This window comes from Mobula birostris, chromosome 6, assembly GCF_030028105.1.
Source record: "Mobula birostris isolate sMobBir1 chromosome 6, sMobBir1.hap1, whole genome shotgun sequence".
NCBI classification, from domain to species: Eukaryota; Metazoa; Chordata; class Chondrichthyes; order Myliobatiformes; family Myliobatidae; genus Mobula; species Mobula birostris.
The window spans coordinates 88,084,184-88,104,087 of record NC_092375.1 but is presented as its reverse complement, the minus strand read 5'-3'; the positions used below and the strand labels follow the sequence as shown (position 1 = coordinate 88,104,087).

Below are 19,904 nucleotides of genomic sequence, written 5' to 3'. Positions count from 1 at the left end.
TGAGTATGCTGGCAAGAAAATGGATATCTGGGTTGTATGTGATGACATTTATGTACTTCCATAATAAGCTTACTTTGAACTTTGATCTTAATGCTCAATATTTCTAAAGTTTTCTTTCACTGAGAAACTCAAACTGATATCCTATTCCATAAACATATCAAATTACTCTCACTGCCTATTGTCAATATTCCAGATCAAAATCATCTTAATTTACAAATAATTATACATCAGAAAAGGGGAAATAAGAGCACAACAGAATCTCGGCTTTATGTCAATTGACTATTGTAAAATGATGTGGCTTTGTTGAACTTCTACAATACATTTGCATACCTCTTTGGGTATTTTATTTGTATCAAAAGTTAGAAAATGCTGTTGCACAAATTCTCCAGAACATAATAGCCAAACAAGGCCAAGTCATGGAAAAAATAAACTGCATCGAGGATGATTACATTGTGGAATTCTGTGCTATAAACCTTTGTTAAAGTACAGCCCATTAAGTATTTCTAAAGGGGAAGTCAACACTGCCACACAAAAAACAAAACTGCACTGAGAGAAAAAGCTTTAAAAAAAATGGGTGTCTAACTTCACTGCTATTTTCTACTGTTTACCTCACAAGTGCCTCAAGACCCCTGTTATTTGAAACATGCAACATAAATGAACTTGGTAGTGGCCATTGTTGAACCTGCCTTTGTGAAGAATTTGATACTGAGGAAGGTTTGTGAAAAAACTCATTCCTGCTCAAGCAGGTATTTCACACTTTCAGTAACTGTAGTCACCATTTACCTTTGGACTCTGTAAGAATATTTAATATATGAAGCATACAAAGACAAGACTGATTCAAGTACAATGCTAAACCAACAGGGTGGATAGACTTGTAAAGCTGGAACTGTACAATAAAATCCAAAGCCCTTAAGGAATGTTCATCATCAGGCCAAAAATCCTTTAAAAACAACAAAGAAAACATGTATGTATAGCCTTGCGCAAGAAAGGTGAAAACTTTGTTTTGTTGAATACCTGAGCACAATGAGTGAAAATTAATCACTACAGGATCTGGTCAACATAATATTCATATCAACATGCATATGGTCTTCAATGATTTTTGTCATACTTACAAAATGTATTTCTTTTCGGGGGGGGGGGAGGGGGGAGAAGAACTTCTGACCAAAATATCTAACACTTTGTACAAATACTATCCACTGTACAACCTGTATGCCTGCAGGCTACAGGGGCATATAATCTGAATGCACAATGAAAACCAAGCAGCTTAACAATAAAACAAGTGCATGTAAATGTGCTGCACAAAAAGCCACCGAAACGGTTGGTTATCTATTTAAAATTTTGTAAGCAGCTCAAACGTTAGGTATGTTGAAATTTTTTTTTGCTGGAAAGCACTACAGCAATGAGGTTTGAAACAAGGAATTCCAGTTTACCCATTTTATTGCAGTCAAACACAGTCTGAATTGCCTAGAACAGAGTTGACATGCAAACTGCGACAAAGGGGATTGCGAGCACCATCAGGAAAAAACAGCCTCCATTTGTTTCTCCAAAAAGTTACCGAAGGACGCGATAAATCCAAACATTGATATTAATTAACCTACTCTGGTTAATAGACACAATTCAGAATATGTCAAAAATAGATTAAAATCAGATTACTGACGCAGGTAGTAAACTACTCCAAATCAACATGTGCACTATGAAATCCACGTGTGAACTTGGCATTGCTTCATCAAAATGGAATTGCCTGATGATTGGTAAAAATGTTTTTTTTAAACAAAATATATTTCGTAATTTCATAGAACTGTTCCAGAAATACCTCTTTAAATGTTGCTCCAACTCCCAAAATAGCACTTTGATGGCCACTCTGTCTCGGCCTCGAGCACGGAGCACTGTATTTTTCATTGATATAGTCTTACGTTGCATGATCCAAAGAAAAAAAGTAATCAATAACTCCAAAGAATCTATTTCTGAGATACAATCCAGCATTCTCCAAGAAACAACACTATGCAGTTCATAGTAAGATCAGAAAACACACGCAGGCCACTTCTTAAACACACACGTATTCTGTAATGTCTGCGGAGTTTCAGTGTACGGCTAAGCTTATTTACTTCTTACACGCAAGATTGTTCCACACCTCCCAGCTGGTTCCTGGCAAGTGTGGAAAAAAAACAAGTCAGGTAATGACATCACTGGATTTTGATCACCTGACACAGTTATATAAACCGTCAGAGATTAAAATCTTTAGTATAAGCGATTATACAACTCAGTAAGCACAGACCTACAAACCAACATAATAGCTCCTGTAACTAAAAGTGCTTTTAATGAGCATTAAATGTATTTGGAATCTTGTTCAATTTATAAACTAAAACTCAACTCTGGTATATTTTTGTTGCAATACTTAACAATTAACAGAAGGCAGCACTTTCTGCTAATTGAAAAGCAAGATTACTTTTCATATGCAGGCCCATCCATGGCCCTAATTTTTAACCTCAAGGGTAAGTGCAACTACTGGCATATGTAGAACACCTTTAATATAATAAAATGCCCACACAAGCGTTATCAAATAAAATGGAATTCAAACTGCACAAAGAAATAGCAGGATAAAGGACAAAACATTTAGCCAAACAAGGTTTTAAGAAGCATCTCAAAAAGGGAGAGGTAGTGAAACAAGAAAGTAAGGAAGTCCCAGAAAGTCAGGTTCAGGCAGCTGAAGGCATGACAGCCAATGAGAAAGTAATGAAAACTGGGTGCTCATTCTGTGATTAGACTTGGAGATTACAGAGTTAGCAGGTAGGTTGCCTATAGAACAACATGAAAAGAAGAATAAGATTTTTTTTTTAAAAAGACACTACTATATTAGCTGATACTTTCACCAGATATTGCTACAAGTTTTGGTAGCAACTCAACACCCCCCGATTTATACAGATGCAATAAATGCAGATCTTTCCGGTGGCACAACTTGTCAATGAGAAAGTGTGAAAGATATCCACTTCTAATTTTGTGTCATGTGAGAAGCTACAGTTTCTGCGTTGAGTACTCCTCCAAGGTCAACCGAAAACTGACTTTATTCAACGGTAGCCACAGGGCGGGAAGCAGAGTGAGGGAATTCAAGCTCTGCCCCATCTCCACATATGCCCCATGCAGGTCAACTGAAATCCAAATATCAGACCATGAGAAAGAGACCATGCAAAATAAATAACCACAGCCAGTAACAGTGAAAAGGTCCTGCAATGGACGCTGCTTGACCACATGAACCATTCTAAGAGTTCAGTAACAATGTGATTTTCTTGCTTATTCTATCCATCTATGAGTTTGCACAGAGACAAATTACTGATCAGTAAATATCAAAAGTGAGGACATCAAATGTTAGCAACGATTCATTACTTTAACTTGGAAGCACAAAATCAGTTTGAATAGCCTTGCTCCAGATTTTATGGTTTATTTCAGCATTTATCTTGCCCCAAACTTCTTTCCTCTCCCAACCCCACCTCCCACTAAGCAGCATACATTACAAATAAAAATTTTATTTCTTACATCCATCTCACAACATGAGGGAGTAAAAATCTTTATGTTGCATGTCCATCACTATGTACAAACAATAAGATAGGGAAATGTGGGAAGAAACTGCCCGAACACCAAGATTGTACACATATTTGTTTCGTATACATGTAAGTACAGTCAGACATGCAATCAGATCAATGTGTATTGATAAATCTGATGGCCTGGTGAAAGAAGCTGTCCCAGAGCCTGTTGCTCCTGGCCTTAATGCAGCGATACCGTTTGCCAGATGGAAGCAGCTGAAACAGCTTGTGGTTGAGATGGCTAGAGTCCCTGATAATCCTCCAGGCCCTTTTTAAACACCTGCTGCTGTAAATGTCCTGAATAGAGGGAAGTTCACATCCACAGATGCGCTGGGCTGTCTGCACCACTTTCTGCAATGCCCTGCGATTGAGGGTAATACAGTTCTCATACCAGACGGAGGCACAACCAGTCTGGATGCTCTCGATGGTGCCCCTGTAGAAAGTCCTGAGAATTTGGGGACTCATGCCAAACCTTTTCAGCCGTCTGAGGTGAAAGAGGTGCTGTTGTGGCTTTTTCGCCACACTGCCAGTATGTACAGTCCAGGTGAGATCCTCATTGATGTATATACCAAGGAATCTGAAAATATTTCCCCACTCAACTGCAGTCCCATTGATGTCAATCAACAGGCACTACCTATCTCTGTTCCTGCTGTAACCTACCATCAACTCCTTTGTTTTTATGACATGGCTGAGAGGTTGTTTTCTTGGCACCACTGTGTCAGGGCATTGACTTCTCCTCTGTAGATTCTCATCTTTGTTGGAAATACGGCCTATCAATGTCGTGTCATTTGAAAATTCAACCGGAAGCAGCAAGCAGAAATCCTGATTGTTTTCAAAAAAAAGATAAAGGAAAACAGAGAAAGAAGGATCTCTATCAAAGCTTCAAATGAATATTACATTTGGATTGAGCACCTCATGCTAGCTACAATAAAAACATGCTTTCAGTGGTAAACAGCAAAATATAAACAAGATAAAAACATGAAGAGCTTTGTTACATTCTATTATAATGAGGTCTTTGTAATACATCAGGAATACCAGGTGAGGACTTGCAGCTGACGTGATTGCACCCTCCTAACAAAGAGGTCTGGACAATCAGACCGTGAGCCTTGAGGGATCACTTACCCACATCACATTGTCGTCTCTAGACAGTTGCTAAGAGTTTAGAAAGGTACAAGATTTATTTTCATTCAGACAACTGGATTGCAATTTCTTATGTAAGAATTGAAAAGTGTTTGGGAAAATAGTAAATTAAACCAATTTGCTTATTTTCGGTTATTAAATCAAGAATATTATGAAATTCCTCAATTCCACTGGAACATATCAAAATTTGAAACAAATGGCATCAATACACCATTTAAAATATTGCAGATGCTGGAAGTCTAAAATGTAAGCAACTTTCTGGTGATACCAAGCAGGTCAGACAGCCCTGTAGAAAGAAAAAAAACTTAACAATTCAGGTCGTTAGTCTTTTACAATAAGATCAATAACCTGAAACATTAGCTCTTTCTCTCTCTCCATAAATGCTGCTCGACTTGCTGACCATCACCAATAATTGTTCATATCTCAAAACTCAACATGTTGGTTGGGTGCCCAAAATAGGAGAATTACCTTTGTAGCTGGGAGTTGAACTGTAAATTAAACTGCACTTAAAACTGAACCACTAAGTTAAAGAAAAAGGCTTTAACTGCATCTGGGATAGGACAAAGCAGAATGGAAAGTACTAATTCCCAAGAAGTTCAACCTGACATTGGAAGGACAAACACTGTGTGGTTTCTAAATTCTAGAGGTGAGATAAAGATGAAGCAAGCATTGGCAGAAGAATGGAGAGTGGTGTTCAGAAAAAGTAGCCTCTGTATAGGGAGTGGGAATTTTTCCCCAAGGAGGCACTTATATAGAATGAACTGCCAGCAGAACTGGCTGAGGCAAGTACAATGACAACATTTAAAAGCTACTTGAACAGATACATGGATAGGAATGACTTCCCAACCTGGGGTTCACTGACTCCTAGGTTAATGATAAAGGGTCCCCTAATGGTAGAACCCAATTCAGAAAGATAGGGGCTAAACATAGGTAAATGGCTCCATCTTAGATGGCTGAATTGTTCAGCGTGGGTAAGTTGGGTTAACAGGTTATACTATAGTGTAAAACTATGACTATGGTTTACATATATGGTGCAAGTTTAAAGCCTGTACTTTGAAGTGAGGGATCCTCAGGGGTAGAACTGAACTTTTTAAATATATTATTTTGAATACGGTATGTAAACTAAAGTTAAAGTCTGTCCCAAGGCTTGTGGCCCATCAGGCCGGTGCTTATGCTGGTTTCTGTATGTAAACTAAGAGTCACAAATTTCAAGGCACTATTATATCATAAAAAGGCAATTAAGTGCAATTGCTAGCAGAATTTGAACCCAAGTACAAAATCAAGAATTGATCATGAAGTTTGTGAAGCATAAATTAAGGTTGATACCCAAATTAGTTTATTGGGATCATAGTAATTTTAAATAGAATACTGAGTTTCAAACTGCTTCTTATAAAGTGCCTTGTAAAGGTATGCAGCCCCCGAATCTTTTGAGTATCACAAGCAAAGATTTTGATCAATTTAGCTTTTATTTGTGAATCACACACTCCTTTATCCTCGCCCCCCACAATAGAGTCCAAAAAACAGGTTAAACTGTGAAGCATGAACTAAAATCTGAAATGTCAGCAGTTCAAAAGTATTCACCCGCCCTTTGCTCAGTACAACAACCTCTCACAGCTGTTACAGTCAGTAGTCTAATCACAAACAAGAGAAAACCTGCAGGTGCTGGGAATCCAAGCAACATACACAAAATGCTGCAGGAACTCAGCAGGCCAGGCAGCATCTATGGGAAAGAGTACAGTTGTCGTTTCAGGCCGAGACCCTTCAGAGGACAGTCTTTTTGGATAAGTCTCTACTAGCTTTGCACAACACAATGCAGCAAGATTTGCCCATTCCTCCTTGCAAAATTTGTGCCAGGGTTAGTTGAAGAGAGGTGGTGGACAGCAACTTTGAGGTCTTGCCAGAGATGAAGGATCAGGATTCTCAGTAGGCCACTCAATGGCATCAATTTTCTTCATCTGAAGCCTCTATGATTATGCTGGCAATGTGCTTTGGGTCATTGTCCTGCTGAAAGACAAGCTTCCTCTCCAGTTTAAGCTTTCTGGCAGAGGCTAGCAGGTTTTTAACCCAGGATCTCTCTGTATTTAGCAGCAGTCAATTTCCTATTAATCCTGACCAGATTTCCAGTCCCTACTGCTGAAAAGCATCCCCTTAATATGATGCTACCTCCACCATACTTTACAGAAGGGATGGTGTTACCTGACTGATGTGCAGTATTAGATTTGCACCACACCTACTGCTTAGTGTTGAGCCAAAAAATTTCCACTTCAGTCTCATCCGACCACAAGACCTTCTTCCACATCTTCTAAGTGACACTCTGCAAAGTCTTTACAGGCAAGGAGTTGCTCTTTTTTTCAAAAAAAAGAGCCAGGGCTTCTTCCTTGTCACTCCTCCTTAAATACTCTTTTTGTATGAGCCTTAGAGATTATGGAGCCATGAACTTTATCTCCAGTGGTAACCTGACTTCTGCAGCTCACTCGGAGTGACTGTTGGAATCACAGTAGCCTTTCTTACAAGGGCCATTCTTCGCCAGTGACTAAGTTTACGGGACAGCCTGAGCTAGGCACTGTGGCTGTGGTTTCATATTTTTTCCACGATGCACTCCACTGAGCTTCAAGGTAAGTTCAGTGTCTTTGAAGTGGTCTCGTGCCTTACCCCAGGTTTGTGCTTCTCTATTATCATTTCCCCAACTTGTCTTGAATGCTCTTTTGTCTTCATTTTGGTTTGTTCTGTTGAAAATCTACCATACTGTTGGACCTTACGGAGAGGGAGTATTCATTTTCAAGCATTCATTGAAAACAGGTGATCATCTAACTTTCTACATCAGCAAATTGGGTGAGTTGGTAAGGTAATACACAGTATTGCACCTGAGGAAAGTTGGTGTAGTAATTATAAAGGGATGAATACTTTTTCAGCCTCACAATTTTGGTTGTCAATTTTTAGCAAATTGTTTACACGCTTTGGAATTTTTCTTTTGATTTGACATGATGCACAATGTTCTTTAGATTAGCTCAAAAGTCCTACTTCAATATATTTTAAATTTAGAAAATGACAGTGAAATGTGAGAATAGTTGTGGGGGCTAAATACTTTTTCAAAGCACAGCATGGTAAAGGTTAAATGACTGAATTTCATCTTTAATGTGCTGTGTCATTTATCACTGTCTTGCAATGGTCTCATCGGGGTGAATTTGTACCAGTATTACAGGTAATACAAGCAACTTATAAGAGATCATTTGTTGACCTTTGTAAACAACAAATCATCTCCAACTTGGATATGGAATCTCCTCATTCAATTACATTGACAGCAGTTGGCAATGGTTGATGAAACTATCCCAACTTGAGATATTATCTCCTGAAAGTTTTAACTAATCTGTCATTTTCATACACGAGAGAACCCAAAGATCAGACAGAACTACTTTTAAGTCACATACTTCTAAAATGTTTTTTAAATTTTGAAACAGAAGGCAATCAGTACCTTATGATAATGCATTTTCAAAAGCAAATGCATAGAGAACAGAAGCAAGAGATGACAGAAATACAAAAGGAAAAGTGATAAATTAGCACAATTAGACTGGCAAAAGATTATAGATTCCAGTACTCAGTACTGTTTGAGGGACAGATCCAAGCACAATATAGGCTAATGCTCCAGTGTAACATTTAAATACTGCTACTCTGTTAAACCAGTTTACTCATTTGAGTAGGCATAAAAGATCTCATCATATTATTTCAAACAACAGCAGAGAAGCAATCATAGTCAAACAACTAATAATACATTGAATCCATGGAAGAATGGATCCAAAACGGTTGATGAATGTTTTTGAGATTCCAAAGCTATTTACCAGTGGTATTCTAGCATGCTCAGTATTTAGTACACTGCTTTCTGTGATACACACTAATAGTTTACACAAACATGAGGTGCATAATAAAGTTTGCAGACAATACGTACGCTGAACTTGTGATTAACAAGAGGAAAATTTTAGACTATCTGTATCTAAATAGTCTTATCAATTGGCCAGAAAACGACCAATGGAATTTACAAGAGGTTAACAGAAGAAAAACTTGAGATTACACGAAGATACAGATGTTGTGGTCAATTGGTCAGAAAATGACCAATGGAATTTAATGCAGAGTAGGGCAAGGTAAAGCATTTGGAAGGTGTGGCTTGGCAAGGGAATGTATGATGAATGGGGTATATCCTATACTGTGGCGGAACAGTGAGTAAATCCAGAGGTAGTTCAAAAAGTATAGATGAAGTATAGACAATATAACATTAGTTATGTCATAGCGAACGCTGCAAAAAAATTCTGATGATAGACAGAGCTTGCTTACTTGCTTCTTTTCAAACATGGACAGATGGAGTGAGTCTTAATTAAGATACAAAATTATCAGGGCCCATAAATAAAGTAAATAGTATTATCCAGCTTTTCCTGGCAAGAGGGTGAAAATGCAGAGAGAAGAATTTCCTTATACCAAAGGTTGAATGAATCTTGAAAGCAGTAGGAATCCAGAAAGTAGTGCTTGAAGTAAATTCAGTATCATTTAAACATTATTTGAAGAGCTGTAACCTACAGAGCTATGAACCTTGTGCTGGAAGTTTGGTTTTTTTTCCAGCCAGCAAGAACACAGTGTGCTGAAATTTTCTACAATTCTACATTTGCCCTTCAGTTAACATCACTGGAACAGATTATCTCATCTTTATCGCATTGCTTATCATGAGCAATTTGGCTGAGGTATTTCTGCAAATAGTACAATAAAATGATCATCCCCATTTATATGATAACTTAAAAGTTAAAAACGCAAAATAGTAAATGCTATGATCTGTATTATAACAGTAATATGGGAGAGTTTAAAAACATTACAGAATTAATGAAGTGAAGCAGAAAGGATACGTGTGATTACCATTACCGGAGAAAACCATCAAATGGACAAATTTGGAGAAGAAAAGATTACTTTCCTTCTAAAAGGCTGAGGGAAGAGGAATTAACAGCATTCAAAAATCATGAGTTTGATAAATTAAATTAGGAGAACCAATTCCAATTGGCATACAGTTCAGTAATTGCATGGAACAATTGTAATGTTGTTAGGAAAAGAAATGAAGTGTAGCTCTTTTTAAACCAAAGGTCTTCAGCAGTTTTGAGAAAGGCAATTGGATACAAAAGATTAAGCTTTTGTATTTCATTTCAATGGCCTTTACATGCATGAAAAAAAGCACTGGCAAATGCTGACAAATGTAAAGCTCTACAAGTCACTTCAAAATACAATAGACTTTAAAGAACAGCAAACTGTAGAAGTATGATAAAATTGGTAAAAATTTACCATACCATGATAAAAGATAAAATTGTTCCATTTTTAAAATTAGAAACTTTTTCATAAAATTTATCATTGAATCTGAAGAACTAACCTTTACTGAAACATTCTAATTTAATTGTCTTTTTTCTAATTTTCAGATGTCATCAGCAATTTGGTGAATAGGTTAGATGATTCAAGGGCATTAATAGGAACAGGCAAGTAAGACACCTTTCCAATTAAAGCAACACAGACAAAGATTTTCTTTTGTTAGCAATTAAATATGGCTTAAAGGGGAGCAGGAATGACAGCTTAATGTTATTGGTTACAGGGTTTTCAGATGAGATAGAGAATGGGATTAAAAAGGTAATGGAATGTTGGTTAAAAAATAAAGCTGAGAAGGGATAGGTTAGAAGCATCATCAAATGACATTATTGGTATTTGTCAGGAGCAGGGAGGAATTCTGGATTAAGGTTAATGAAGGGAAGTTCGACAGGTGTATGGAGAGTCTAGAAAGAACATATGTAGTAGTAATCACATTTCAGAGTCATGGAAAAATATAACAAGCAGAATTAGGACACAGTCAATTTTACTGAAAATATTTTACTGAAATTATTTAGTAAAATTAAACTGGAAGCAGCTATTTATGGGTAAATCAGTCCCAGACTTCTGAGGGATGCTCAAGAAGATTCAAGGGCTTCAAGATAAACATATCTCCATACATGTCTGAGATTGCTGCTCCCCACAAGGATGAGGGGGGCGGCTGTAGGAAAGATGAGCGACAGAACCATGGCACTGTGATTCAGGGGCCATTCAGGAGGGAAGAGAGAAATGCTGTTATAATTGGAGGGGGAAAGACACAATTCTCCCTTACAAGGATCAAGAGTCCTGAAGGTTGTAGTGTCTGCCTGGTGCCTGGGTTTAAACAGTTCATCTGAGTTGCAAAGGAACTTGGAGCGGTAAAGATCCAGTTGTCAAGGTGCAAATGAGTACCACGACTTAGGAAAAACAAGGAAAGAGGCTCTGCTGAAGGAATTTACACAATTAGTGACTAAATTAAAATGCAGAAGCAAAAAAGTAATAATCTCTCGATTGTTATCTAAAACCCATGTAAATTGGCACAGAGTTAGTAAAATCAAAGATTAAATATGCAGCTCAAAGATTGATGGGAGTTGTATACAGGCCTCCATACAACAGTCAGGATGTGGAGTACAAATTACAGTGGAAGATATAAAAGGAATGCAAAAGGCAATGTTACAATGGTCACGGGGGATTTCAGTATGTATTAGGAAAAACAGGTTGGAGCTGGATCCCAAGAGAAGAAATTTGTAGAAAGCCCATGAGATTTGCTTTAAGAATAGCTTGTGGTCGAGCCTACTCAGAAAAAGGCTTCTCTGGATTAGATGTTGTGAAATGAATATTTGATTAGGGATCTTAAGGTTTCAATAGGTACATTTAATATCAGAGAAATGCATAAAATATAACATCCTGAAATTCTTCTTCTTCGCAAACATCACGAAAATAGAGGAGTGCCTTGAAGAATGAAAGACAGTTATAATATTAGAATCCCAAAGCTCCCCAACTCCCCCCTCCCACGCATAAGTAGCAGCAAAGCAACAACCCTTAAGAGGCAGTAATCATAACATGATGGAATTCACCCTGTAGTTTGAGAAGGAAAAGCTAAAATCAGATTTATCAGTTTTACAGTGAAGGGAACTAAAGAGGCATGAGAGAGGAGCTGGCCAAAGTTGACTGGAAGGAGACACTGGCATAGATGATGGCAAAACAGCAATGGTTGGAGTTTTTTTTTGGAAGTAATTCAGAAGGCACGGGAAAGACACATCCCAAAGATGAAGTAGTATTCTAAAGGGAGGATGAGGCCCCGTGGCCAACAAGGGAAGTCAAAAACAGTATAAAAGCAAAAGAGGGTATATAACAAAAAAGTGGGAAGTTAGAGGATTGGCAAGCTTATAAAAAGGGGCAAACAAAAAAAGCAATGAGAGAAAAGATGACATATGAACACAAGTTGACTGTGGTTGTTACTTTTTAAGGTGGTGCTTGGGAAGCTGAAGGTAGATAAGTCACCTAGATCAGATGGACTACACCCCAGGGTTCTGAAAGAGATAGCGGAAGAGATTGTGGAGGCATTAGTAGTAATCGTTGAAGTTTCACCGGACTCTGGAATGGTTCCGGAGGGGCTGGAAAAATCACAAATATCACTCCACTCTTTAAAGGAGGGAGGGGGACAAAAGGAAGGACATTATAGGCCAGTTAGCCTGACTTCAGTAGTTGGCAAGATGTTAAAGGCCATTAGTAAGGATGATCCTTTGGGGTAGTTAGGGCCACATAATAAAATAGGTTGAAGTCAGCATGGGTCCTTAAGGGGAATGTTGCCTGACAAATTTGTTGTAATTCTTTGAGGAAATAACAGGCAGAATAGACAAACCAGCACCAGTGGATGTTGTTTACTTGGATTTTCAGAAGGCCTTTGACAAGGCACATTAAGATGCTAAACAAGGTAAGAACATGGCATTACAGTAAAGAGACTAGCACAGATAGAAGATTGGCTGACTGGAAGGAGGCAAAGAGTGGGAATAAAGGGAGCCTTTACTGGTTGGCTGGCTGTGGCAAACAGTTCTGCAGGGGTAGTGTTGGGGCTGCTACTTTTCACCTTACATGGTAATGATCTGGATGACAAGATTGTTGGATTTGTGGCCAAGTTTGCAGATGATACGAAGATAGGTGGAGGGGCAGGGAATGTTGATGTAGAGGCAGAGGAGGTTCACAAGAATGATCTGAGGAATTAAATGATTAATGTATGGGGATGGTATGATCGCCTCTGGCCTGTACTTGGAGTTTAGAAGAATGCAGGGGAGGAGGTAAAATCACATTGAAGCCCAGCAAGAATTGAAAGGTGCAGACAGAGTGGACATGTGGATGTGGAGAGAATGTTTCCAATAATGGGAGAGTCCAGGACCAGAAGGCACAGCCTCAGAACCGTGATGAGTAGGAATGAGTAGGAATTTCTGTTAATTTCATTTAGGTATACTTAAAGCAGAGGTTGATAGGTTCTTGATAAGCAAGGGGGTCAAAGATTACAGTACAAAGGCTTAAAATGAGGTTGAGAGGATAAATAAATCAGACATGATCAAATGGTGAAGCAGACCTGAAGGGCTGAATGGCCTAATTATGCTTCTATGTCTTATGCTTTTATAAAGAAAAAGCACAAGACAGACAAATCTAGAGATCCCTGAATGACTCAACTAAGGGCTCATTATTGGTAAGAAAAGCTTAAAATGGAAACTTCTGCATTATTGAGCTCCATAGAGAAACCCTGAAAGATTAGAGAAAGTGTGGATGTTAAATTAAAAAGGGAAATAAGGAAAACAACGAGGTTGTGATGAACAACCAGCAAGTAATATTAAAACAAGTCCAAATCAATTTTATGTATATAAAGTGTAAGTGGATAATTAAGGAAATGAACAGATAACTACTATAAGGGAGTCCAATAAGATAACTAAATTGTGGAAACAAATGTAGAGAAAGTTCTTACTATGTTCTATCATCATCATCATAAGGATAATGACAATATTGTAAGAAGGTGGCAAAATACTAGCTGGGAGAAAGAAAGAGGAAGGCTTTGAAAGTGAAGAAATCACTGTGCTCAAGTCTTTTTGCAATAATGACTGAACTAAACCAGCAGCTTTCTAAATTGTTTGCTGAGTCTATGTACTAACTTTAACAAATTAAGAGTTTTGTGTTCAAAAACACCCAAGTTCCTCTGGACACCAGAGATTTCCAATCTTGCACCATTTAACATGCTCTGCTTTCTATTTTACTGCCAAAGTAAATTTCAGCATATTTTTGTCAGATATTTTCCCTTAGTCTTGCTCTTGCCCGTTTACTTCGCCTGCCCACATCCCTCACGCCACCCTGCCAAACTCTACCTTACTGAATCATTAGCAAATTCCTATCCAAATCAGAAAAAAAGCTGTGAAAGACTTAAGTCATAGAAATGATCTCTTCTATCCTCTATTGGCCACAACCTCCATAACCCATTTATCCCTACTCAGCCCATTAATTAATCCTCACTCTTCAATAGCATATCATTTCCATTACCTTGCCGTGTAGTTTTGTAATAATAATCTCTGGCATGGTACTTGGTATCTTATCTGAAAGTGCATGTGCATCAACAGGTTTACTCTGCAATTTATGGACTCTAAAGGTTCCAACAGATTTGTTAAACATAACATCCATTTCAGAAATCCAAAGACACCCAACAGTTCCTTTGTAATGTTGATGTGTTGCAGGATATCACTGTACATCTGCAGAACTCACCAACTTCAAACCCTTCTCCCTGGTAAAAACGAATGAGAAATATTCTTTTAAAACCTTGCTCATTTTTGACTCCATACATAAATTACAAGACTGGGCATTAAGGGAAACTATTCTTTGCCTAGTTACTCCTGAATTATTTAAGGATTCTCCTTTCTCAGGGATATTTCATACCCCCTTACTGCTACATTCCTTTTACACCTTCAGGTGCTCGCTTGATTCCAAACTGTCTATACCTGACATACAGCTTTTCCCAGACTAGACCCTCAATATCTCTCATCAACCAGTGTTTCCCAAACATTCCAGTTTTGTATTCCACACTGAAAGGAACAAGCCAGTCCCGACTCTTCCAATCTCATTTCTGAAAGACTCTCACTTACCAGACATCCCATTACCTGCAAACACTGCAATCAACTTCTGAAAATTCCAGTTTGTTGCCATCAAAATGAGCCGTTGTCCAATTTAGATCTTCAACTTGTTCCCATCTTTTTCCAAAATTATTTTGAAACCAACAAAATGACGATCACTAGTCCCAGAGTACTCTACCATTGTCATATCAACTACTTGCCCAGCCTCACTTAAGGAGGTCAAATGCAGCTGTCACAAGGCCATCAACACATTGCTTCAAAAGCACTTCACATATTCTGCCCAAAATTTTAGCAAAGCTTTTCCACAAGGTAGGCCTACAAAGTAAAAGTGCACATGACCAAAATACAATGGCAAGTTGGATCTAAAATTAGATCAGTGTCAGAAAGCAAAGGGCAATTGTTGCAATTACCAGTGATGTTCAGTACTCACTCAATTCTTTGCTTTTTGTATTAAATATTTAAGATTAATGTGTGGAACATACTAACGCAGATCATACAAACATTGTCTGGGTTGCAAACAATGCAGAAGGAATGCTTCAAACTGAAAGTGGATTTCAATAGACTGGTCAATTGCAGAGAGAAGTGGCAAATGGATCTCAGCTTGGAGAAGTGCAAGGTCATAACTGGGAAGGCACAATAAAGCAAGGGAACACACGGTAAAAATTAGAATACCAGGAGATGTAGATCTTGGAACACATGTGCACAGATACTTAAAATTAGCAAGACTAGTGATTCTACGGTCTAAAAGTCACGTGGGTCCTTTTTCCTTTCTTATTCAAGATAAAATGTAAGAGCAAGAAGAATATACCAGAAAACTATGTAGCATAAGCTGGAACACAGCTTGAGCAGTGCAAACGTTCTGGTCAAATTATAGAAGTACAACTGCTATAAAGAGAGTTCATATAAAACAGTTATTTCTAATCCTAGTAAACTCCAAGTATGGATTGGCAGTTAGAAAAAGGAAGGACAAGCACAGTCGGTGATCCAAAGATGGGCACTACGGTAGCATCGTGGTTCATGTGATGCTATTACAACTCGGCGTTGGAGTTCAGAGTTCAAACCCAGCATCCTCCGTAAGAAAGTTTGTACGTTCTCTCTGTTTGCGCATGTGTTTGTTCCTGGTGCTCCAGTTTCCTCCCACAGTCCAAAGACATGCTGATTAGTAGGTTAATTGGTCATTGGTATTGTCCTGTGATTAGACTAGGGTAAAAATAGGTGGGTTTCTGAAGGTGCAGCTGTTGGGGCAGAAGAGCCTGTTTTGTATCTCTAAATAATGTGGAGACTACATCCCTCTGAATAAACTTTCTTTTATGACATGACAAGGTTGCTTACATAATTACAAAACTGAGGGACCAGAGTCATAGCAAAAAAAGCCACAGTCATCCAAGTCAAAACAAATATATAGTCTTAGAATTTACGTCAGATTATGAAGGTTACTGCTGCATAAATTTACAAATGCAAATCTTAAATTGGAGACCAGATCAAAATCAGAACCACACAAATACAAAATACTGTGCGATTTAAGGCAGCATTGGTGTCAGGAGAAACAAGAGTTAACCCTTCTGCTTGATGATTTGTCTGCTTTTTCTATTTTAGAAGCAGAAGCAGCAATTTTAATAAAGCAAAGACAATCGTGATGCAGTGCTGTAATTTGGGGGGGAGGGGAAAGAAGAGAGAAACAAGAGCTTGGATAATGTGATAGTCAAGTTACTACCACCAAGAGAGCAAAGCTGAGGTGATTGCCACAGTTGTATGTTCTCTAAACAGAAAATTAACATGCTACCAAATAAGAAGTCCCAAATGGTCCACCTCAAAGCTTGAACTGCTGAACAGAAAGAATAACAAAATTTAGGGATATATTTCAGATATGCAAATTTTTTTTCGAAAGTACTCAGAACTTTGATGTGAAAAGAATTGATTTGAATGAGAAAAGCCATCGAGATGACAAGTGAAGGTGACACAGGTTACAATTCCATATACATCAACAAACAAGCCTAACAATGTACTGCTGTTTTAACTACATATTCTTCAAAAGCACTAAATCCAGAGTGCATTGCAAAATTTCAATCCCTACAAAGAATGCTGATGTTAAATATTTCATAATACAAGACACTACTACCAGATACGGTAAGTTTCCTACAAAATGGTATCTTTTATAAGACAACTATTGCCATGAGCTAAGACTTCAGACAAAATAAAACATTCTTACCAATATGAAAAACATAATAGAAGCTGAGACACATACAAAATACTGGAGGAACTCGGCAGGCCAGACAGCATCTATAGAAAAAAGTACAGTCGATGTTTCAGGCCAAAGCCCTTTGTCAGGACTGGAGGGAAAAAAACTGAGGGGTAGATTTAAAAACTGGGTGGAGGGGAGAGAGAAACACAAGGTGATTGCAGAAACCTGAAGGGGGAAGGATAAAGTGAAGAGCTGGGAAGTTGATTGGAGAAAAGAGATACAAGGCTGTAGAAGGGGGAGTCCGATAGGAGAGAACAGGCCATGGAAGAAAGAAAAGGGGGTAGGACCACCAGAGGGAGATGATGGGCAGGCAAGGAGATAAGGTGAGAGAAGGAAAAGCAGACCGGGAAATGGTTGGGGGGGGGGGGGGGGGGCGGTGGCATTAGCGAAAGTTCAAGAAATTGATGATCATACCATCAAGTTGGAGGCTACCCAGGCGGAATACAAGGTGTTGCTCCTTCAGTCTGAGTGTGACCTCATCGTGACAGTAAAGGACCGCGGATTGACATATTGGAATGGGAAGTGGAATTAAAATGGGTGGCCACTGGGAGATCCCACTTCTTCTGGCCGACGGAGCATAGGTGCTCGGCAAAGCAGTCTCCCAATCCCCATCGAGTCTCACCAAAACAGACTCATGGGTGAAGTGTCGTCTCACCTGGAAGGAATGTTTGGGGCCCTGAATGGTAGTGAGGGAGGAGGTGTGGCACTGGTTCTGCTTGCAAGGATAAGTGCCAAGAGGGAGATCAGTGGGGAGAGACAAGGAAGTCGCATTGGGAGCGATCCCTGTGGAAAGCAGAAAGGGGGGGGAGGGAGGGAAAGATGTGTTTGGTGATGGGACGCCATTGGAGATGGTGGAAGTTCCCAAGAATTACGTGGACACAGGGGATAGTGGGGTGGCAGGGCAGGACAAAAGGAACCCTATCCCTGGTATGGTGGTGGGAAAATGGAAGAGATGCAGTTGATGGCAGCATTGATGGTGGAGGAAGAAAAAGGAGGACATCTCCTTCGTTCTAGAATGAAAAGCCTCATCCTGAGAGCAGATGCAACAGAGACGGAGAAATTGAGAAGGGGGTGATATTTTTATAAGTAAAAGGGTGGGAAGAGGTATCACTGTCCAGGAGACAGTGAAATCAAGAAAGGGGAGGGAGGTTCAGGTAAATTTGAGGCAGGGTGGAAGTTGGAGGCAAAGTTGATGAAGTTGACAAGCTCAGCATGAGATTTAATTGCTTACAGGCAGCCACAAAGCAAGAAGCCCAAAAGAACCCAATTACCAAAAGTAAAGACCAACACCTAATGTGGGGGCAAAAACCTGCCCCTTTTCCTTGAAGCTTCCAAGCTATTTAAAGGTTGTTATCTAATTGTTTGAATCTTGAAATTAGATTCATTGAAATACTAAAAATAACCCTAAAAGACTGATCAGTATTTGTACGTCACACAATTAAAGCCACAGGTAATGCTGCACGTGAAGAAGAGCTGACTTAGAGAACAGCTCAAGTTTAGATGTCTTGGAATTGACTGGGACAATTATATAAAACAAAGATCACTTCCAGCCTTTAAACCAGTGATTCCCAACAGGGCAGTACTGCACTACCTCCCCCAACCCAGAGGTAGTTACATGTCCTAAGGGGGCATTAGGGGAAATAGAAATTGTCGGGAGGTGTTCAAGATACTTGTTGGGGGGGTGGGGGGGGGGGTAACCATAATTTCCAGAACAAGACCCAGCCAACCGTTAGCAGAACAGGCACCTCCAAAACAAAAAGGATGAGGCATTGAAACATGGCAAGGACCAGAGCTCTGTAGGCAGTGAGTGCTGGTCGTCATAACATGTCTAAACCTCAGCAATCTCATCCAACCTTACTAACCAAATAGACACCATTGGGGATGCATAAATAAGCAAGCAAGGTGCCCAACAGTTCCCCTTGACTCGTGACACAGAACGAGTTCATGCAATTTAACAGTTGGTAAGTCAAGTACACCCTCGCAATGATACAGCGCTGGCCAGAACCGAGCGGTTAAATAGAGCCGATCAGTGAACCTGCCAACTCCAAGTGTGCCTCTTGAGGTGTTCAAAGTGACCTCAGCTTCATATGTGCAGTCAAGAACTATCTTTAGGGATTACGAGACCTTATATGATTAGTCAATCGCACCAACTGGAATAGTATGAAGGTAGCCTGCCAGCTCTATCCCAACCAACATTCAGATTCCAATCTGAATCCTTGCCAATGTAATTTTTACTGTTGCGATCGTCTTCATCTTCGTCTCATCGTTTCATCTGTGTCAACTTGCTGCCGTTGTCAACATCCAATAGGCATTCCAAGTTTGTGTTAACTTTTTTATTCTAATTTAGCCCTGTTAATGATGGATAAATAAATACAGCACAATCCCTGAGTCTGAAGGCAGTGAAGTCTTGAATTCTGTTCCTGCTAAGAAACAGAAATTATGGGAAGTGCACCAATACAAAGTTACACACCCGGAGTATGGTCTTATTCCATTCCCGTCAGATCAGCAACACCCCACGAGTCTCATTTGTAATACTGTACTGTCTAATAAAGCCATGAAACCATCAAGATGGCAGGAACACTTCGTAAAAGGTACCTGAAAAGGCTACTTATGGTATTACTCGGTTCTAGAAGATGAAAGAAGCATTTGAAAAACGTTGTGCACTCAGGTCATTTGCCAAGAAAGCTAAAAGTGAGCTTGGTAGTGGTCTCGATGCTTCCTATAACATTTCCAGAAAGCTAGCAAAGTGTGGAAAATCTCATACAATTGGTGAGAGATTATTAATGCCTGCTGTATCAGAAGTGCTCACCACTGTTCTCAAAATGGATCCCAGAATTTTATAATCAATTCCTCTAAGTAATAACTGTAGCTCATTGTATTGACGAAATGAGCGAAGACATTGAGCATCAACTATGCACAGAGCTACAAAAAAAACAGAATTTGGGATACAACTAGATG

The 19,904-nt window shown here is 39.1% G+C and overlaps 1 protein-coding gene across 4 annotated transcripts in view; it reads right to left on the bottom strand.

Moving 5' to 3' along the window:
- tsc22d1 (TSC22 domain family, member 1) overlaps positions 1-19,904 on the bottom strand; it is a 227,295-nt gene that overhangs the window by 44,112 nt on the left and 163,279 nt on the right. Inside the window, exon 1 of one of the 4 annotated variants that reach the window (XM_072260816.1) lies at positions 1,814-2,094. The exons of the other annotated variants lie outside the window; for them this stretch is intronic. Coding sequence (XP_072116917.1) covers positions 1,814-1,983 — 170 coding nt within the window. The 5' untranslated portion in view covers positions 1,984-2,094. Of the gene's footprint in view, positions 1-1,813; positions 2,095-19,904 lie in introns of those variants that run through there. 4 annotated transcript variants of the gene reach the window in all.